Source organism: Bos javanicus, chromosome 17, assembly GCF_032452875.1.
Source record: "Bos javanicus breed banteng chromosome 17, ARS-OSU_banteng_1.0, whole genome shotgun sequence".
Lineage (NCBI taxonomy): Eukaryota > Metazoa > Chordata > Mammalia > Artiodactyla > Bovidae > Bos > Bos javanicus.
In genome coordinates this window covers 46,844,440-46,867,568 of record NC_083884.1, presented here as the reverse complement: position 1 = coordinate 46,867,568, position 23,129 = coordinate 46,844,440, and the positions used below count along the sequence as shown (strand labels likewise).

Below are 23,129 nucleotides of genomic sequence, written 5' to 3'. Positions count from 1 at the left end.
TTGCTCAGCTGCCCTCCAGAGGCTGGTTCTGGACTTGTTTCCCTCTGGAGTGGATTCTTCTCACTGATGTTCTCCTTCGTGTAGGGGAGGGGGAGGAGGGGGAGATGGGTGGGGGGTGTGCTGCTGTGTTCACTGAAATAGTAAGCTAGAAAGAGGGGGCGGGGGGGGACACATGGCTGGGGAGGCCTCAGCTGTCACAGGGGGTCCTTGCCAAGCACACGAGTCATTGCCATGAGAAGATGCAGACTGACTCCTGGCCTTCCCCACTACCCTTACCCAGGCCCCCTGATCTCCTTGGAGCCCCAGGCCCCAACCCACAACTGGGACAAAATCCCTGGGCAACCCTGACCCCTGAGCCCCCCAGGGTCCCTCCTGTGACCCAGGCTCTTCCAACCCAAGCCCCGTGACCTGCGGGCCCCACCATTTAAACTCTTGAAAGGATGTGAGCTTAGATTTATTGAAGAAATTAACTAAAACTGTTGGAAGAGGTCCTGGAAAGGATGCGACTGCTCATTGACCCACAAGGTGGCCCCCGGGCATCGGAGGCCCAGCAACCCAGCCCTGTCCTTGGATGTCTGCTCTGCCCACCCCCCAGCACCCCCATGTCCACTATGGGAGCCGTTTCAAGGACACCCCTTGACAGAGCTGGTGTGGAGACCTTGGAGCAGCGTGGGTGTCCGAACCTCAGGAAGATCTCTCTCTCAACTCGAAGGTGCAGCGGGCAGGTGGGTGGTGATCGTGCCCTGTGGAACCCCAGACAAACCTCTGAGGGAAGTTGGGGGGCTGCCTCCTCCTCAGCCTCCCTGGGAAACTCCCCAAGGTGTGAACCTAAGAAACTCAGGCGATAAACTTCATAGTCTTTAAAAAATATAAACCAAGGCACTAAATTACTGAGTGTGCTTGTCAAGACTGCAGGTTGAAAGGAAAGAAAGAGAGAAGGTTAGAGGTAATACACGAGTGGGGGTGGAGAGGTGTCCAACCTTCATGAACTGATGTTCTCCAGAACTAGCTTATTTTTCTTTCTATTACATGCCAGATTTTGAACACCACTTTCCCACATGATTAGAATTCAGTAAGGATTATGGATTAGGGAAATTCCAGTTAATAAGAAAGTGGAGGGGAGTGCCCTGTTAATAACTATCAATGCAAACATGTCCAATTGGCAGAAGCATGCAAAGCCAAATTCCCTAAATTAGCATCTGTTGTCAACAGCAAGAAACCAGGTGGGTTTCTTAATATGTGACAGCCAAACCACAGAAATTGGTAACACCAAATAATCAAAAACTTACCAAAAACACCTAAAATTATTAACTTACATTGTATCATTACACATAATAACAGCCACAGGTAATATTCTTTTAACAATTTATTTATGGATATGCAATAAAATATCTCCCCCCAAATCTTTCCAGAAATGAACAAGGCAGAAAGTAAAATATTTCTTTTTTGGGTTCTCTTGAGTTTGTTTTTTTTTTTTTTTAATGTAAACATGACATTTCAAGAAATGATTTAAAAAGTAACAAGTGAACCTGTATATGTATTTTTAAAAATCCGATGTCAAATAGGTACATGAGGCTTAGACATACAAAATGGGTTACCTGGTGAACAACTTAAACACCTTAAGTAGAAATCAAGAAGCGGTTTCATAACTTAGATTCAGTAGGTGTTTCAAATCCAGGAAGAATGTCTTGAAGAGATACAAGAGGAATTGCTATGAGGAGTGGGGGCTAAAAAGACTTCACTTGAAGCGACAGCGGGACACGTGGGGAGCATGAAGTGTCTCCACGCGTGCACATCATCATATGGACAACGGCTGTACAAAAGTCACCCTGACACAAGCATGATCTCTGGAATCATATGGGCAATGGATGTACAAAAGTCACCCTGACACAAGCATGATCTCTGCATAGTTAAATTCCCTCAGGACAAGTCATGCCATCAACATAAGCAGCACCAGGGAGCCTGTCCCACTGACGGGCTAAAGATTTAAGAAACATGTATGATGGAGCCAGAAGACTCCTAAAGGAATCCTGACTGCACAGTGACGACCAGCAAGAAAATAAAATGCACACATACAGACTTGACTCTGAGCTAAGCAGTCAGATGTATAAAGTATGAACGCGTGAAATTCGTAACTGTATTCAAGAGGGAGCACAGCTTCTAAACGGTTCTGTAATTCACACTTACAGCTTGCAATCAGGCGTGTCTATATATTAGTTTTCAAGCCAGACAATGTTAAATTACAGTCACGAACTTACACAATCACATACAGAAGTAACAAGAGATAACTATATTTTTAATATCCTTCACATATTCATTTAAAGTTTTGACTACTTGCTATCATATAGATGCCCATTTGCTAGTAAGATTTCGCACATTTTACAGTCTAAATATAAAGCATATTATAATTTTAAAAAATTAAGAAGTAATACAAATGTTAATTACAGATTCCTGTAAACTTTGAGAATTAACTTTTAAAGTTCAGCAGAATAGTAAGTATGTAACAAGAACATTCACGTGATCTGTACATGTAAGAATGACTTAATGTCTGGGAATGATCCCCTTGAGTTTAAAATTTGATTTTATCACCACCTTAAATTCAGACATTATTAGTGTGAACAGGGAAACACAAACCTTATTTTGTAAAGAATGAAAGCAGAGACCATTGTCTTTACATTGCAGTAACTAATTTATTATCTTGGGTAATGGAACAGGTAGAGAGGAAGCTGAGTACAATAATCGAGCTTTTCCTGGAGGGTACTGGGCAGATTTGAACCTTATAAATCAATTTCAACAGAAGGAACTAGAAAGGCTTTTTGGGGTACTTCGCAACCAATGTTTTCTATGCCGATGGCAAACTGTGTAAACAACTGTGCAAAGATGGCTCTGATATCATGACGTTTCTTTCCTACTTCTTTTAAAAGGCAATAGTTAATACATAAAATTGGAGTAAATTAAGATGTTAATATATTAAACAATTAATTTATAAACATTTAAACTTATAGATATCTTACAAAACAGCTCTGTGATAATAAAAATAATTTTTGCAAACATAAACAGACATGAGTGAAACATAGTACAAAAACATCTCTTAATGAGCATGTTAGCTGGGAGAGGGAAGAAAGTCTCAGACCTGAAATCTACTAACTTCATAACATAAGATATTCCTAATTCACATACATATTTTTAACACTGAAATATATAAAAAAAAATTGAAAATTTCAATGATTCCTTATTTTAAGGCCATTGAAACAAGTCTCACATTGTTAAATGTTTGTGCTGTGTTATTTAGAGTCCAAGGATGTCTGGGTTAACACATCACATCCATTCTGTTTTTTCCACTGAACAATACATTCTGTTGTGCTCTCTCCTTGAATTCACTAATAAAATATCAGCACTCAATGCCACATGTCACAATGTCTAGGATTCATTCATGAAATGGGAGGATGCTGATTTGCTGCAGATGTGGTCTGACTCCAAGGACAAATGGCTCTTGGGATACGGTTGCTATGACAATGTTGTTGCTAGGATAATTCCAAGGATCACAAGCAAAATAACTACACAGATAATAATGAACATCATTTTCTGCAAGATAAAGAAAAACATTTATTAATTTGCAAGATAGCAAAGGAAAGAAATCAATGATGTCATTTCCTAACAAAATTCTTTTGGAATTTGAGATGGTTTAAAATCCATCATCAAGAAAGAACCCCTACAGGTCATAGAAAAGGGAGGAGTGGGGAAGGGAAGTTCCAGAGGCACAGCACAAAGTTACAGACACATATACATTAAATTAAGTGAATTTAGTAATTTAAAATACATATTATTAAAACAATAACCATTGACTCCTGGAGGTAAAACACAATGTCTACTTGACACTATGTGGGTTCTTAACGAACACTTCTATTGATCACAGTAAAATCCCAACTATTGTTTCTTGGATGCATTGTACGTCTTATCATTTTAAATGGATTTATTTCTCATTTGCTGAAAAAAATCTTATTTATGCTTTTTTTTTTACATTGAGGTAAGACGCATGTAAAAAATCAACACACCATTAACTCAGTCTTCTATTGCATCCTTGGCTCAGAGGAAGGCAACACAACATTTAACTTTTTGCTTCCAGTTAACAAGCATCCTTGCACAGGATGCTTGAAAAGCTAAACAACCTCTGGCTTGAGAAATCTAGTCTCTCTAGGAATACCATCTATGGGAGAAGGTGAGGAATTCACAAAGATGAGAGGCATATCACACCGCCTGACTTCGAGTTCTCTTGGTAAACAGCAGAGATGTGTCATTTTAAATCACGGTTACCAAACACACGGCACACTTTCACCTGAGAAATCACACCTGCCGAAACTGGTCAGTGCCGAGAACGCCATCAGTCACTGCATGATTTATGAAGGCAAGCATGGCCAGGCCCCTCAGGAAACTTCCCTGTCAATTACTCAGAACCTAGGGACCACTGCCTGCAGGACATCACACCCTCAAATTTCAGGTCACTTATTAATATTATGCACATTTCCTGGAAAGCAAGGCCTTGGTCCCAACCATCCTGGCATCTCCTCGTGTGTCTTCCTGCAAGCCTCTCTCAACATCTTTCTAGACACACCTTTTCCTTCTGGTCTATCACACCTTCCTTCCCATCAGCACCACGCTTCAGCTCCAGAAACTGCTCCATATGCCCGTTACCCTCAGCCACCAGGCGGCTCTGCATCTCGCTGCCATCCAGGCATCTGCCAGGTCTCTGGGTACCATACATGGGTGTGTGCTTGCACATCTGGCTTTTGGAAATGCCTCCTGAATCCTACCATGACTGGGTTCCTGCACCCTTAATACCACAGATGGAACGACCATTCTCGTCCAACATCCTGCTCACAGCTCCAGTCAAATGCCTGGACTTCTCCTTGGTGACCCATGCACACCCCGAGTCAAGCTGCCTCCTACTACACCTAAATCACGGCCACGTGCCCTCTCAGCCATGTCCTCGGATAGAAAGCCAGGCATCTGGCCCTTGCTGCAAGGTTACGGGGACCAAGATTCCCTCCACATGGTGCCTACAGGCCCAGAGAAGGCTGTGCTGAACTACTTGCCGAAAGAATAAATTAGTTTTTCAAAAGCATAGTTAAAGACACCAAGCACTGCATTTGTATTAAAAAAAAAAAAATTGTTGGTAAGCACTCTGATGTGTTTTGTGTTCACACGTGCTTAAAGGCATGAAGGTACAGCAGCCCCCCAGGCCCAGGGCACAGAGCAAGCCTGGGGCTCCCCAGAACCACGCTGGGAGGAGCCTGCCCTCGTTCAACGGCATCGTCACAGCATCTGATCTCAGATTCTGTTTATCTTTAGCGGAAACACATCCAACTAACCATATGATGGCCACTAGGAAAAGCTAAGAAAATGCAGAGTTTATACACAGTTCATAAAGAATTCTAAAAATAGTTTTTAAATACATTATTATTAGTGAAGGACAATCACATGTATCTTCAGTTCAGCAAAGGTAACAGGAAAGCATGGAGAGATACATAAACGTCCTGCCTGATGAAAAGAGTGCTCAGAGCTCCTTCTGCCTCCTGAAAAAAATGGCTTGCTAACAAACTCAACATCCTGGAGCTTCCGAGTGCAAGCCCATGCTTCCGTGAATGTCAGGAGCCTCACCTGCCAACTGCGTGCTCAGCGCAGAGATGCTTACACCAAGAAAACCTCTTCTTTAATACAGCACTAAGTGTTTATCAAGCCAGCAGCTGCTTTCACAATAAAATAATTAATTCATCAAGGACTAGTTGTCACAATCTAGATACAATAAATTCCAATGATTATGCCAAACAAACATTTAAAAATAAACAATTAGTATGTCCAACTCTGAGAAACCAGACAGCATGCTAGCTTAAGAGTTGAAAGAAGGATGATTCCAAATGCATAAAGAGACGAAAAGCACAAATCTCCCAAAGTTTGCTGAAAGGTGACACTCATGCAGTGAATAAAAATAAAGGTGCTATAAATAAATAATATCTTTTGAGTATCTTTTGTATTCCAAACCCATTAAATTGAGAATTAACAGCCATGCTACTCAGTATAAGTTTTCATTTTAATGTGGATACATTTAAAACAAGCTCAATGATGCCAGTGGAAACAAGTGAGACAAAGTCTCTTGGTTCCACTGAGTGTTCTTCACAGCTTTCGTCCCATTCCCTCTAATTCCATAGTAAAATGGTGAGCAAATAAATACAGCTCATAAAGCACGTTCAGTTGTTGCACTTATTCTAAGAATTAAAACTTATGAGACAAATTATTAAATGTTAGTTTTTTCATTGAGAATTAATCCTCATTACTAAAGTTATTCCACTAATGAAGGGCTTCAATAAGGAGGAAGCGTCTTCCTGGATCAAAAACAAAAGCCTGAAGAGTCAGGAGCTGTTGCCACCCCTACTATCACATCTAAACAAATCCAGAGGTTTCAGAAAACAGCAGGAAGACAACCCTGGTTTAGAAATGGACAGCAACCCAGCAAATGCTTATTCTCAGCACACGATGACTAGAGACCTGAATTCAGAAGTCAGGCAAACACTCCGCTGGCAGGCTTTTGTTACTTTCCAGTATTTCTGGATTGGGCGAGCACCACTATTAGCTAATTGGGCGAGTGGGTAAGCAGATTAGTTGATTAGTTACTTACTGCCGTGCTGGCAGAGACATGCATGCTGCCGTTATCCACATCATCACTTGCCAACTGATAAACCAATAATTAGAGCAATCACAGCCAACAGAACCAGTGACACAGCCACAATTATCCACTTTTTCTGTCAAAGAAAAGCAAGCTGATTATATCATGGTTAATTCCACATTGCCGTATTAGAAGATATCATTCATTTAAAAATCAAATAATCCATTGGAATGTGTTTTAAAATCTAAATTATGGGCCATCGATTAACTGTTTGACAATTTTCAAAGTTGTCCAAAAGAGGGATTTTTAATTTAATGAGGTCAGACTATTTGGAGATATACTATTATAGAACTTGAAATATTAGGTTTTATCAATGAGAAAGCACATGACCACATTCTTTTGATAAGTTTCTAATGAACTGAGACATACAGCTGATTTATTTTTTCATGTATAGAGAGCTGTGTGGCCAGGTCAGTGAATGAGGAAATCAGTGACCTAAGCCCCTACACTTTTCTTCTTGTTTGTTTGCGATTGGCAGGTAAGTCCTTCACTTAACTGCCACCCCAAATAAAACAGATCATTCCACTAGCGTCATCCAGTCTCTCAGGGGTTAACCGGCTGCCCTGGGAATGGAACCAGGACACCACGAGAGGGGACGGCCAACATCTGAAGGACCACACACCCAAGAGCAGAGTTAGAGATGAACAAGCTGTGGGTGGTTTCACATGTCAGGCCTTGAGTTGGAGAAGTTGTGATGAATTTCGAAATGAGCCTCAGGTTCTGACCAGTGGCCACTCCAGGTAATATACTGACCCAGCCACCTGCTAGAGCGAGGCCTTCTCTGCCAGATCAGGATGAGATGGGAATGTCTCATGGAAACGTTCACTGACCTGCTGTTCAGGTCATGGAGAAAGGATGGGACCTGTCCTTTTTTAGTGACTGCTTTAAAGTGTAAGTCCGTTCTGTGCCTGAACCAGAGCACGTCACACCCGGACCTCACCACCTCACTTTAGTTTAAGGCTCAATATTTCAAAATCTGGTAACACAGAATAATGTAAGAAACCATGTCTTACATCTCAAAGATAATTAATACACAGATATTCCCAAGAGAAAGCAGGGTGAGATGCTTTGCAGGCTGACATGAAAGCCCTGATGTGCCTCATATTTGAGAACATCTATGGACCATTGTCACAGGTGAATCTGACTCTTCGTTTTTCCTGAACATTCTGAAACTCCCTCTTTACTAGGCCATCATGACATCGCATGGAAATCTCCCCTGACAGGCACCGAGAAAGGCCTCTGCCAGGAGGAGGGAGGGGGACAGGCACTGAAGCGGGGGTCTGGCGCCCTGTGTCGCTCTCGTCTACACTGGGGAGAAAGAAACCAACAAGTGGTGGGCCAGGTCCCATGGAGAGACACACAGTTTTCCAGTCCCTGAATCAGAACTGAACTCTGTAGCTTTGCTGTTTCCTTAGAAGCTTTCACTATGAAGATATTAAAACTCCTTTACAAAGCTTCGTGGGGAGTGCTACATAACATCTGAGGTCCACGGTCAAGCAATTCTCTTTCCTCCAATCCAAAGGATTAGCAAATAACCTAACGAATAAAGTGTTCACTGCATAAATTGTGTAACCAATGATTTTTAGGAGAATTTCCAGTCCCATGAGTTTTATATGTCCCTCCAAATAATGACCCAAGAAACAGAGAACTGTGGAACTGAAACCCATTCAACCAAGGAAAGGGAGGTGGGGCCAACTTTGGCAACCCTAAGTAAGGGTTATCATTACTTAGAACTGACAGGGTTCACCGTCAACATAACTTATCTGATACACTTCAAACGTTTCAGCAAAAAGAATTACTTCAGTTTTCAAATGCAAGATTAATGTAAGACGTTTTTATTTCCCGGAATACATTTAAAGTAGGCTTGCATCAGTGTAACGCAAAACCAAATCCAGAAGAAAACGTACTTCAACTCTGAAAGACCAAACTCACCCTTCTTGCTTTGCTTTGATATTTAATAGCTTTCTTCGTTTCTTCTTTTGCATGTTCTACATAGTCTGCAGCATTCATAACATTTTTTTCTATGTTGTTGATCATTTCACCCTTAAAATGAAAAGTTTCAAACTTAGAGGACACTTTCAAATGACCTAACTGTGCCTCTTAAGACAGTCACAGAGCAGCAGTAGTTTCCACAGGAACGTAATGTGCATGGAATGGACACTGAAGTATTTTTCACATTTACAAAAAGATGAGACCATTATAAATGTGCCAATATGAAAAGTAATCAAATTCCAACTTACATTACAAAAAGAACTAAAAGGGATGGGCAACAATGCTGACAATTAAAGGCATATCAAGTAGGCTTTGAGATGTGCTTTAATATAGGAACACTCTCTTAAAATGGGCACAGTGAGTGAGAGGCAGCTGGCTTTAGGCTAAGCTAACACTTACTATTACGCACAAACATACGACGTCCCAAGAGTGACCTCTTTTCTAATGGGTAGACAATATTTGTCATTTCTTTAAAATACCAGTAAACTAGGAATAGCTTATGTCTCCCATTAAATTGACTAGATTAATGAGCAAAAAAATGTAAAGAGAGGTGAACCCATTGAAGCATCAGGGGAGAAAAGCACATTACCTGGTTTTCTGTCCACCAGCAGACATAATCTGCAGCAGTGAATAGTAAAGCATTGGAAAGTGACGCAGAGTTAACTTACTCATTCACACATTTCAACATACTAGCCAGTTTCAACTAAACATATTTTGAATTAGATGAGTCAATACAATGCAATACTAACAGACTTCTGAAAGGAAACAATGCAACGAAGCTAAGAATACATTGACATATCGATTTTTTTAGTAGAGATTAACACATCTGGCATAGAACAATCCTAAAAGTCCAAGGTACTCTAAAATCTTTAGATTTTAGACTGAGCGACTTCACTTTCACTTTTCACTTTCATGCATTGGAGAAGGAAATGGCAACCCACTCCAGTGTTCTTGCCTGGAGAATCCCAGGGATGGGGAGCCTGGTAGGCTGCCGTCTATGGGGTTGCCAAGAGTCGGACACGACTGAAGTGACTTAGCAGTAGCAGCAGTAGCAGTAATGACAAAAATACTCAGATTGGTCTAACCGTCTCACTGGTCTCCTTCGTGAAAACAAAAGCTGGCAGCAGCCAGACTACCAGTTCTCCTTTTCGGGACCATGAGTGGCAATGGGCGCCCCCAAATCAGAAAGGAGTGAACCTGCCCCATCCCCAGCCCAACTGCAAATTCACGGCACCTCAGCTCCGCACACATTTTTATGGCAAAGTTCCTCAAGCTAAATCTTCCAAAGGCTGCTGGCGATATGGAGGATGAATCTGGTACCCAGATGGACTTCCCAGTGCTCCTTACATAACCCAGGAAACCAGCAAACAGGCCCATCAGAGGACCACTCCTGCCACAACAGATCCTGAATGCAATCTCCATGGGAGGGAGGACATGACTGTGATGTGAATCCCAAGATGCTCTGGTACGAAGGCTTTGCCTTCACAGGGCAGTCAGCTGGACTCAATGGCCCATCGACCCATGAGTGACCAAGTGTGAGCCTCACACACTTGAAAAGTCTCAGAGGACATTATTCACCATCACAAGAGGCGGGGCAAGCACCCCCACACACCTAACTGGAACCACTGGCTTTATTTTACACTGAATTTTATGTTCTTTTTTTGTGTATGTGTGTGTTCTTTTTTTCTGTTTTTAATTGGAGGAAAACTGCTTAACAATGATGCTTTGGTTTCTGCCGTACAACAATGCGATAATCAGTCATAATTTTATATATATGCGTGTGTGTGTGTGTATCCCCTCCCTCTTGAGTAAATTTTATCTTCTTAAAAAACTGCATTAACTTCTGCAGTCCCTCATAAGGGTCTCCTCATACCTGCCCCCTTCTGCTTGTGGTACTGAACACTGAAGTAAGTATAAGCTTCTATTTATGTCACAGTCTGTCCCCTCTGGTGCTTATTCTTTTATATATTTCTCCAAATTGTTACTCTAATATCTGCTCCTTGTAGAAAACTTGAAAATATATTTTAGAGAAGAAAACGAAAATTCCCATAGTCCCACTGTTGCTATACTGCTTGGAATATTTCTTTCCTTCTGTGAGTACTGTTTCATGTAGCTGACTGTATGCCACACACACTATATACAGGAGTATAAGGGTGTATGCTCCATATATATTTACATTTATACATAGAAGTGTACATACACATATGAAGTGACATGAAGTGTTAAGCTGCTCAGTCATGTCTGACTCTTTGCAACCCCATGGACTGCAGCCCACCTCTGCAGGCTCCTCTGTTCATGGAATTCTCCAGGCAAGAATACTGGAGTGGGTAGCCATTCTCTTCTCCTGGAGATCTTCCTGACCCAGGGAGCAAATCGGAGTCTCCTGCATTGCAGGCAGACTGTTTACCATCTGAGCCAACAGGGAAGCCCCATATATATATACACACACATACACATATACATATAAGGTTTAATATTGCCCTCATGTCAACTTAAATTCCAACACGTACATTTACACATTTCATTCAAAATCTTCCATGAACAAAGTTTATGTTGTCTACCTATGGTTGCTTATCCTATGGACACACCATATCTTAAATCAGTCCTCTACTGTTGAAGATTTAAGGTGCTTCGAGCATTTGAGCCTTACATGGCAGTAACGGTATAATCAGTTTTTGAATTACAAGACTGGATCCAGAATAATGGCTTTCCCAATAGATTGGAGTCAAATATCAGATTTTACAAACCATAGCTCTGTTTCAGAGAAGCAAAGATGCATGCGATTACCTGAGTCTCGACGAACATGGCCATGTCCATGAACATCTCATGTAGCTCACGGATGCTTGTCTCCAGCTTCATGATGTCTTTATGACGGGACTCAATTTCATTGAGAGCCTGTCTAGTAATTTGTGAATCTGATATAATCTTTGAAAAACAAAAACAGAGGAGAAATACTGATGAACTTAAGATCTTTCTAGAGGTTAAAGAAAAAAAATCTGTATAAATACAAACACACAGGCCACACAGCCGCCCGGCACTCACATCTGACGTGAAGATGGAGGGATTCCCACTTTCCAGCATCTCTTCCAGCTCATCATCGGTGGTAGTTTTTCCAGCTAAAATATCAACAAGGGAAAACTCCACTCAGTATGCAGCAGTATTTTTAAATTACCTTTGCATCCATAAGTTAGCAGGTAAAATCTGAGTTGCTAACATTTTAACCAGTGTTTTTCTAACTTTTCCAATATATTTTTTTGGCAAGTGTTAATGATGAGAGAAATTAACATAAGCCCTTTAGAAGTAGGAAGAACTGGAAAACATTCATGAAAAACTTTGTAACTGGAATGACTAATAAACATCCAAGTTTAGTATGGATGAGAAACAACTATAAAAAGAAAATTGATAGATACAAATTTTTGGCATATCAGTTTTCCTAAAAGTTTAACTGGCTTATAGGAAAGGAGGGTAAGCTAGACTTAGCATATGTTAACTGGAATAATAAAGATTGTATAACTGGAATCAGAGGCTCTAATACTTTCTGTATTTTGGTTATTAATATATTTTCTTGAGTTAAATGTATTAATGCTTCATATGAACAAGTTCACAGGATTTTGGAAAAACCCAATTGATAATTCCTATTTTCACACTCTGTGCCACAAAGACAAAATTAAATGAATAAACATCATAATAATTAAAATATAATTTAATGTGAACATTCACAGCAGTATTATTCATAATTATCAAAAGTAGAAACCACCCAAATGTCCATCACCTGATGATGTATAAACATGTTAATGTGGTCCATCCACACAATGGAACCTGATCCAACCATAAAAAGAGATGTAATACTGATGTTTGCTGCAGTATGGCTGAACCTTGAAAACCCTGTGCCAAGTGAAAGGGCCAGTCACAAGAGACGATATATTGTATGACTCCATTCATATGGATGCCCAGATGGGCAAATTCATAGACAGAAGAGTAAACTGGTGGGTGCCTAGGGCTCTGGGGATGGACGTACCTGACAACGGGTGCCGAGTTCCCTTTTGGAGGGATTAAAATGGTCTGAAATTGATTGTGCTAATGTACATACTAAAGACTACCGGACTATACACTTTGAGCACCTGTTTACATGGTATGTCAATTACATGTCAACAAAGTCAAAATGTCACTGAATGAGGTTCAAGTTCACAGCTGCTCCCTTCTCTCCAAGCCCACGGGAGATGCAGAGCAGTCCTGGTGGACAGTGCACCCACCCGAGGCTTGTGTCGCAGCTGAGGGACCCTGATCTTTCACAGCGGGGAGTAAGCAAGCCTGCCTGACCTTTGTTCAGCAAGCAAACAGCCTTCTGCCCAGAGGAAAACCTGAGTTCCATCCTCCAAGGCTGCACAGACAAACATCCTAGGAAGAAAGTCTGGAGCAAAAGGGCAGGAAGTGTCTGCTCACCAGACATGCGGAATCATGAGAACCATGGAGACTGTGCCCTGAGATGGGGCAGGAAGTGGTACGGGCACAAAAATTACATGAGGACGGCTGGAAGCTTTCCAGATCCGATCATCACTTTACAGGTAACGGTCATCAGAAAGTAATTTAAAGTCCACTCACTCAGAATCTGAAGGATGTAAGTTAAGTAATAGGTTGATTGATTCAATGAAAGGGAAGCTATGAAAGGGCTTTACGCTTTACAATACTGATAAAAACAGGGATGAAATTACTTTTTTGATGGTACATACTTTCATGTCAGACTTTAAGGGAAAAAAACACGTTTTTAACAAAAACAGCATGCTCACTGACTCACTTATTTCTAGCTGACGCTGTATACGGCCTTTGCTTCGCTCCCGAAACAGAGTCTGTGCTTCGTTATATTCTGTCATAACTTCCACAAACTTTCGAGATAGCACTGAATGCTGTTACCATAGAAAAAAAATAGACCAATATATAATGGTCATTTCTTCTACTAAAAGAGAAGGCTTTTTACTCACATATAAAAACATTACATTCTATAAATTCAAACTAACGCGCTTACTCCTTCAAATGGGAAATAAGAATAATAGCAGCTTACTGTACACTGTATAACAGAATCTATGCTAAGAACTTTACATGCTTTGTCTTATTTGATTTTCACAGTAACCCTCCTGTACTGTTACTGTCCCCCACTCTACAGAAGGGATGAAAACCATCACTACGAGAAGTCAATTAGTGACTGGTGTCAGGCTGACTGGGGTCAGGCTGGCACTCAAGCAAGGTGTCCCCATAGTCTGAATCCATAATCTTCATTTGTCAAGTAGAGATAAGTGGACTAAATTCCACTTTGCTGTAGCATCAGCCTCTAAAAGATGAGGAGTTCATCATGAACACTAAAATGACTCAGATAATTCTCTGCTCTTCAGAAGAGATTTCTGCTGATGGGCTGAAGAGACTTTTTTTCTTCATCATCTAGAAAGGGAATCTATAAATACTGTCTTTATGCAGAAACGCTGTGAGCATTAATGTGACAGTAAGGATGTAATTATTCTGAATTTTCAAGAAGGAAGTAAAAAGACTTCTTAGTCTTCAACATTGCTTCACACTAGAAAAGGTTGATCATCAAACCTGGGTTCTTCGTATCCGAAGCTCCACAGAAGTTCGGTTTCCACCCTCATCCTGATCAAAACTCTGTTCAATAGCTAGAAGCAAAGAGGAAGAAGTTACATTTTAATCTTAAAAAAAAATGAAAGGTTTTCAAGCCTAAACTCAAACGTATTTTATCTTTTCAACTCCTAATAAATGTGTGAGTTTTGGTAAGCATCAGTTGTTGATAATGTCACAAAATAAAACCAGATGTTACAGCTTCACATTTCAAAGCAGATAACCTGAATTTGATTCAGTTTGGAGAACTTAACTGTCCATCCACAGGAAATAGAGAGCATAGTGGAACCTGTTGAGTGAAATTAAAGGGGTAAAATCAGTGAAACTCTGCAACAGGGCAACTTCTGATGAACTAATGTCCTGGTTTCTCCAACCAAGAGGGAAACATGCTGGGGGTGGGGAAAGATGGAAGAACCTGACCTGAAAAAAAAGCCTTAAGTGACATAACAACCAGTCATAGTGTACGGTCCAAACAAGAAAGTGGAGTCGCTCAGCCGTGTCCAACTCTTTGTGACCCCATGGACTGTATCCTACCAGGCTCCTCCGTCCATGGGATTTTCCAGGCAAGAGTACTGGAGTGGAGAGCCATTTCCTTCTCCAGGGGATCTTCCCAACCCAGGGATCGAACCCAGGTCTCCTGCATTGTAGACAGACGCTTTACCGTCTGAGCCACCAGGGAAGTCAAACCAAGTCTGGTCCAAACAAGAAAGCCAATTTAAATAAACTGTTGAAGAAAAATTAAAAGATCACTGGGGAAGTGTGAATTCTGACTAGATAGTTTGTAATAAATAATAACAACTAAGGTGACTTAGATATATATATAAGAGCATTGTAGTTGTGTTTGGGGGAGGGGATCCTTGTTTTAGAAATGCACACTGAAAACTATATGCTGATGAAGTCCTAGATATCTGCCATTGACTGTGAAACCAGTGGGGTGGGGTGGGGGCCACTGAGACCTGCAGAGCTGATGAGTGTGGACCCTAGGCTTGAGGTGGTAACCCCTTCCCCCCATGTATGTCTGAAATTTTCCATAATAAAGGTTCCCTTTGATCTTCAGATATGTTCTTGATTTGTATGTTATTTTGTAAAAATTAAACACACTGTGTCTTTCTACCACATCAAGAACCACCACATCTGTTTAAGTCCCGCAGGGAGGCCGTGGGCATTATCAGCTGAGCCGAACTGTAGGAAAGGCTCACAGGACCTCACCAGCTACCTGACCATTCAAGAAGAACCTGGCAATTCATGTTGAAGGCTACTTACCTTCTCAAGTATCTACAATTTAGCCCCAAGTGTCATAACAATATAAGAGATAAACAGTTTATAAGCAAGTGCTCACTCCTGTGGAACCTCACTCCAAAATCTAAGCATTAATAGCCCTTAGCTCTAGCTCCTCATGTGTGATCCTTACAGCTGGTAGCTTAATAATTCTACAATAGTGAGGAACTTAAGCAAGGGTCACTATTCCAAGTACATACAAACGATTTATTTTACAGTGGTCAGAATCTTAACTTTGAAAATGTAAAAGAATAAAAACTTATAAAGAAGAAAATAATAATACCCACATTCCCACCATCAATGATTATATGTAATTAAAGCTTTAACTCACACTTCAACTTAGTCCGTATTTTATTAGCAGTTTTCTTGATTTCTTTGTTCAGATCTTCAAGCTCTTCCTTTATTTCTATAAATTAGAAATAAAAAAGACATGTGAGTTACAATATCCAACATCAATAATGTCCAACAAATGTAAACGGACAATATTCTTGGTAAATATTCAAGTTTGTTGGGTTTTTCTTTAGAGAAACTGTTGATCGCACCAGTGGTTCTCAGAGGGTGAGTCCTGGACCAGCAGCTTCAGTATCAGGTGAGTGTTTAGCAGAAATGCAAGTTCCTGGGCCCCATCCCTGACCTCCCCATAGGACCCGTCACTGGATGGGCACAGGAATGTGACTGAAGCCCCCCAGGTGATGCTGGTGCACACCCAAGTTTTAGGACAGCTGGTTTATACCAATCAACTGATGAAACAGTGCCCTGAATCCACTGCTAACATCCAGACCTGAAAAAAGAAAGCAGAAATGTAACCATATTCTTGTGGGGAGGGGGAGCCTGCCACGTGTCTGCTTTCTTTCCTGCTATCCTAATCAAAGCAGGCTCCAGGCGGGAGTGTGGATTCCTGCACTGGGGGAACAACCCCAGAGGCCCCACCACTGCATGTGGGGAAGAAACGTCGAGGAAGGTGTCCAAGAGGAAGAGTGCATGAGCAGGAGGGTCTGCCCTGCTGAGGACACAGAGTCAGGGGAGCAAGCATTCCAAAGCATGGCTCACCTCTCTAGAAAGGAAAGCCCCTGGGTTGGGGGGGGCCATTCAGGACGGAATCACTGGACCTTCCTGCCAACACAGGCATGCAGGGGCTCAAGCATTAATTAGAGAAATAAAAGAGGCATAACTGTACTTAGCCCTTCAAGCTACAGAAGCAGGCCATGAGGTTATACTTGATAAAGGCAGGATTTCAATACACAGAAAAGAAGGCAAAGATGGGAAACATCCTTATCCAGTGGACTAGGTCATTCCAATCAGTTCTCCTGCTGAGAACAATCAGAAGAGTTGGACAAAACATTTTTTAAAAATCTGCTTAAAGGCATCATAAACCTACAAAAGCAGAAAAAGAAGAAGATTCAAAAGAAGGAAACCCAGAGATGTGAGCCCAGCGAATGGAGCCGCTTGACACTGAGGCAGCCAAGGCTTTGAGCAGCTGAGAAAACGCTGAGCTGATACAAGGCCACGCCCCGGGACAAAGGGGAGCCAGGTCCAGAATGCTGGCGCCCCCAGCTGTCCATCAGAAATGTTCAAAAATCATCTCTCAAAAAAAAAAAAAAAAACTATCCTAGGACTCACACTGTGGCCCCGAGCCATCAGATACAAAGCCCAGGGCTCAACCAAAAACAACTAGCAAGACCGAGAAAATAAACCCCAGGAAAACAACAGAGCTGTCTAAACAGAGTTATGAGACACAGATCTTCAAATAAGCATGTTCAAAGAGGTAAAAACAAGGTTGAGGGTTTTGTCGGGAAAACAGGACAGGAGAAGAAGGAGCCCAGAGAAATTCTAGGACTGAAAAATATTTTAACCAAAAATAACTCTCCATGAGTTAAGAGAGATTCCCTGATCTGAAAAGTAATCACTAAAGAGAGGTCAGGAGACAAATCAGAAAGATTTCAAAATAAAACACAAGACAAAATGATGAGAACAGAGGGCAAGCGGCATAAAAGATACAGTGAAAAGGTCTAAAACTCATATAATTCAAATCTCAAAATAAGAAATGACAGAGAGGGGAGGAAAGATGACTTATGAAGAGAAAATAGCCAATATTTTTCCAAAACTGCCAGAAAATGTCAACCCACAGATCCAAGAAGCCTTATAAAAACAGTATAAATAAAAAGAAAACCATATCTGGAAACATGAACACAGCATTGATAAATCCAAAGGCTAAAAATCAAATCTCTTATAAGCTATAATTAGATAGCTGACAAAAAAAAAGACATTGAAAATTTATTTTCAAATTTTCAAAGTGGTGAAAGAAAACAATTTACGAACTAGACTCCTATGCTCACTGAAAATATCCTTGAAGAACGAAATCAAGTAAGGACAATTTCAGACAATGGCATAACCCTAGTAAAAGAAAGAACAGTAGTTTTTAGAAAGAAAAAAAAATCTCTGATGAAAGTTTAAAGATACAGAATAATGAGGAGCACTGGTACAGGTAAATATGTGCGTAGCTCCAAATCCGTATTAATTGTATAAAATAAAAATATACATTATTTTTATCTAGTACAATACACATATATGATGATGATGATAGCAGTAAGAAGGGACAGAGTTAAAGGTTCCTCTTAAGGTCCTCCTATTACTTGAAAGTAGTAAAAACATAAATTTATATTAGATTTCAACAAGTCAAGGATGCGTACCACAATCTATAGGACAACGAATAAAACAACAGCAAACAGAATATAGGAAAGAGCTAAGGAGGCAGGATAAGATTCTTAAAAACCAATCCAAAAGACAGCATGGAGAGAGAGAAAAAGTAACAGAAAAAGCAAGGAAAATATAAAGCAAACAAGATCATGAATGTTAGCCCCAATGTATCAGTAATCCCAGTAAACAAATAGACTACAAGAGTTAATGACAGACAAAAAAAATGATCAAAGGGGCCAAGAAGACAAAACCCAACTCTATTATATATATAAAAGATGAGAGAAACATCTAAAATATAAGGATACAGAAAGATAAAAAGAAAATGATGGGCAAATATCCATCATGCACACACTACCAGAGAAACTGGTCGAGCTCCGTTGGCTGATATCTGGCCATGGCCAGGAAGGCACAGCGCTTCACTAGAGCAGAGAGGGGCCTTTCACGCGGGAAAAGGCTCAATGTGCCACCAAGACAGGACAATTCCAAAGGCATTTGTGTCCAGGGCTTTAATTGCCTTGCTGTCTAGAAAGGACCCTGGAAAGAGCGGAAAACAGCTAAAGGATATCAACTCAACAATTCTTGACTGAAAATGTGGACTGTGGATTCGATAGCATTTCATCCACATTAAATATTCTACACTAGATAATTATACTGTCTGTTTATAAGAAAATATTCTTAGGAGTTAAATGCTGGAGTAATTAGGGGTAGATGGTCACAAAGTGCGCAACTCACTCTAAAATGAGTCAGCAAAAATAACATGTGTATACACATGTGCAATATGTGTATTTATATGCACTCACATGTACACAAATACACACACACACACACAGATAAAGCAAATGTGGTGAAATGGTAACAACTGGTGAAGCTAGGTGAAGGAAATGTGAGTTTTCACTGCACCAAAACTGCAACTTGCACACAGATTTGAAAAGTTTCAAACTAAAAATGGGCTTCCCTTGTGGCACAGCTGATCAAGAATCCGTCTGCAATGCGGGAGACCTGGGTTCGATCCCTGGGTTGGGAGGATCCCCTGGAGAAGAGGAAGGCTACTCACTCCAGTATTCTTGCTTAGAGAAGTCTATGGACTATATGGGTCTCAAGAGCCATACTAATGAAAAGAACATTCCATAGGATGAGTCCCTTGACACAGCACAATGTTTCCAGGACTGCTGGCCCGGGAGACAAGCTACCAGGTACTCAGGGACACACAGGTGGGTCAGGATGCCCAGGCCGAGTGGGGTGTAACCATGAAACCCTAATGGACGCTTGGTGAGCCTGTGGCCCCATTTCAGAACAGCAGCGGGGACAGGAGAGCCGGCTTACAGGTCAGGGTGCTTGAAACCACACTAACTGCCCATCCTCCCAATCCGCAACATCCTTAGCTCCCAGACACACCCGAGGAGAGCACCCGCCTCCCAAGGCCATTCAAAGCATAAACGAGCCGCCACCTGTCCAGTGCTCAGCAGTCCCTGCCGCTCAATACAGCAGCAGGTCTAAGGTCATAGACCACTGTGACAGCATAGCAACGCGAGATCCCTGCACTGACCCTCACACACTGCGAGGGAGGCACCTGTCAACAGTGAAGGGCTGCCATCTCACCCAAGGCGTGTGGTCCCAAAACACTGCTCCCACATAAACACCAAAAGTGAAAATGCTACTGCTAGGCAGCCATTAAGAAAAGGGTGCTGCAGGGACTTGCCTGGCGGTCCAGTGATTAACACTGCGCACTCCCAATGTAGGGGGCACAGGTTCAAATCCCGGCCAAGGAGCTGGAATCCTGCAGGTGGTATGGCCAAAAAAAAAAGGCAGGTGGGCCTGTAACTGTACATTCATCAGCAAAAAGAGCATGCTGTAAGACAACAAGCACTGTGTGATCCAAATTCTACACTTTTTAGACATTATTTGTTTTTAATACATGTTTTTGCTAGAAAAATATATACCAAAACATTAATATACATATATATATATATATATACACCAATGGACAAAATTATGAGTGTTTTTTTTTCTCTTCCTTTCTGCTTTCTTCCAAAATGAGCACAACAAGCACATACTGGCTTTGGTAACACAAAGCAGGTGAACTTTAAAAGATGAAGAGGCTGGGGTGGGGGAGGGGAGCTGGCCAACAGGGTCAGAGGCTAAGGAGGGAGCACAAGGGCCAGGGCGGGGCCCGCAGCAGGATTCGGGGTGAGCGGGGACAGACCACTCTTTCAAGAAAGAAACAGCCACTAGAGGGTCAGGCAGGGCTGTGGGGAAGGTGTGGTTGTAAGGGGGGAAAATGGACAGCCTTCTGGCTGACAAGAAGCAGGAAAAAACACCCAGAGGAGGGTTCAAGGTCACACACCACAGTCTACCCTTAAAAGGGAGACACATGCCTCTTACTCTGAAACAGAAGCAAGGATGGGATGGAAACGAGGAGATGACGAAGAAACACAAGGACAGCAGCAGTTGGCATTTTATAGGAAGATCGGTGATCTGTCCAAGGCCAACAGTGAATTCATGGTGCAACTGGAGTTCGAACCCACAGCTCGCCTGAGCAGAGGCTGCTACACTGAGGCAGGTGAGCAGTGATGGCCACGTAGTTCTCAAGAGCCTGAAACTCGCACTGAGGGCACCACTCCAGCAGAAGAGGTGAGGAGGACAGGGAATGAGAGATGGGATGCAATGAGGACGCAACTGCTCAGAGAGAGGCCAACCCAGAAGACAGTGGGCTGGAAAAGAAGGAAAGATGAAGTGTCAGCAACAGGTGCGACTGTTTAGGAGGTCCACACCTAAAATGGGCTGAGGAGAGGGACTATGACTCCCGATTAAAGGAACCACAAGCCCCGTCACTGATGAAGAAAATCCCCACCCTTCTCTAATGGTCCTGTCAGTCATAATCCTATCACCAGTAGGAACCAAAAAGTTGAATCCTGTACATTTATTTCAGAGTTCTGCCAGGTGGATCCATATTTTGGAGAGCCTGAAACTTACACATTTTCAATGACCTTCTTTCAAAAAAAAAAAATACATAAGCGTAAGGTCAATAAAGACAAGTGCAAGTAAAGGTGCCCTCTGTTAGCTTTGTAGCAAACGTTCCTCTGGGATCTTGTTACTGAGGTTAATGAAACGGCCTGGCCACCCAGCCAACTCTGCATCGGAAGCAGAAGCTAATGGGCCAGGGCCGGGTAGCGCCACCTGGTGGCCACATGCTCTGGACTCCTGCATGTCCACCCAGGAGCCTGGGCAGCGAAGGCCCTGAGGAGCTAGAGCTCCGATTTGCACCCTCCCCTTCCCCCTGCACGGACAAAGGGCAGGGGACGGCAGCCCACTGCCCTCTGCAGCACCTGGGGCACTCCCTAGAGCCCAGCAGCATGGGGCAGGAGCCACTACATCTATCTTACAGAGACCAACTAAGGAAGCAGTGAGACGCTACTTCCTACGCTCTGGTTCACATCTGTTGTGAAACTAAAAGCAACAGTTTTCTTCAGAGACCAAAGGGACGACTGTGAAGCACTAGAGCTCTAAATTTACTCAAACAATTGTTGTGCCTACTATTACTGGGGAGCAAAGTTTTTTGGAGGTAAATTTCTCAAAAGAAAAAATATACGAGCACGTATTCAAATCTTCACCAAGAATTAAGCAATATGTTAATAACTGTTACATAAAAAGTCCTGTGGGCAAATGTGTTTGTGAAACACTTCACTAAGCAAAGTTAAGCAGGTTTCTTCATCACAGGACTTCTCAGGGCCTTTATTGCTCTAAGTACACTGAAATCATCCAAGTGGGGATATGCTGTGAAGATGACCCCAAATCTATCCGGCCATAGAACTCCCGTTTAATACAACAGCTGCTGAGAGTCAAGCTTCTGGGAAACATTTTTCTAAATCATGAGACAGGGCATCTGCAGACATACAAAGCATTATTTTACAAGACACACATAATCTTCAAAATGAGTAAAAGAGTTCTTTTTCAATTTAAAATCAAGTTATTTTTTAAAAGTGAGGCCACATCAAATAACCTTCAAACAAAGTTGCTTTCAACTTTCCTCTGAGACTGAGAATAACATGTTCCCATCACCACTTCCATTCAATGCTGTATAGAAGGTCAGTAAAAAAAGTCAACTGAAAATAAAAAGCCTAAGAACGGAGGGACAACTGTCATTATTCACAGATAACATGACTGGCTATAGAGACAATCCAAAGGGATCCACAGAGAAATTATTTAAAATAATTGACTGGGCCAGAGAGTGAGATAAAAGCTCAACATACAAAACCTACTGTGTTTCTATATATGGAAACAAGTAGAAAACAAAATTTATAGCACATACCATTCACATCAAGATCAAAAGCATCGACTGCCATGAAAGGTGTGTGAGACCTCTACACAGAGCCCTACATACATCACTGGGAGCAAGCAAGAAGATGTAAGCAGAGGGATGAACCATTTCCAAGGATTAAAAGACTCAATATGGTAAAGGTATCAGTTATTCCCCCAAAAGACATATGGATTCCAATTAGCAGTATTCTGGCCTATCCAGATCTATTTACCTTTTAAAGTTTTCAAAATTTATCACTGCAGCTCAAGGAAATACTTCCTTAAAACTGCCAACACTGTGATGTTCAGTTCATTTTAAATCACTTGTTCACATGCTGCCCTCCACAGACACTAAGAACAGGACACTCCACACAAAAGCCTTTGCTGAAGACGTAAAACTACCTGTTTTCATCTTTAAAACTGCTCCATCCTGCTCTATTGTTTTCCAGATCAACCTCTCGTTAACTTTCATCTAAACACAAAATTCTATCACTACTGTTTAGCTGTGAACATAGCACGG

At 41.7% G+C, this 23,129-nt stretch overlaps 1 protein-coding gene across 5 annotated transcripts in view; it reads right to left on the bottom strand.

Annotated features, from left to right (window-relative positions):
• STX2 (syntaxin 2) overlaps positions 1-23,129 on the bottom strand; it is a 66,575-nt gene that overhangs the window by 24,378 nt on the left and 19,068 nt on the right. Inside the window, exons 4-10 of one of the 5 annotated variants that reach the window (XM_061384518.1) lie at positions 15,948-16,022; positions 14,303-14,376; positions 13,509-13,617; positions 11,756-11,829; positions 11,501-11,638; positions 8,654-8,764; positions 2,666-3,585 (exon numbers count right to left, since the gene is read on the bottom strand). In XM_061384518.1, the coding sequence (XP_061240502.1) occupies positions 3,508-3,585; positions 8,654-8,764; positions 11,501-11,638; positions 11,756-11,829; positions 13,509-13,617; positions 14,303-14,376; positions 15,948-16,022 (659 nt within the window). In that variant the 3' untranslated portion in view covers positions 2,666-3,507. The other 4 variants (XM_061384517.1, XM_061384516.1, XM_061384520.1 and 1 more) reach the window with 4 other exon arrangements.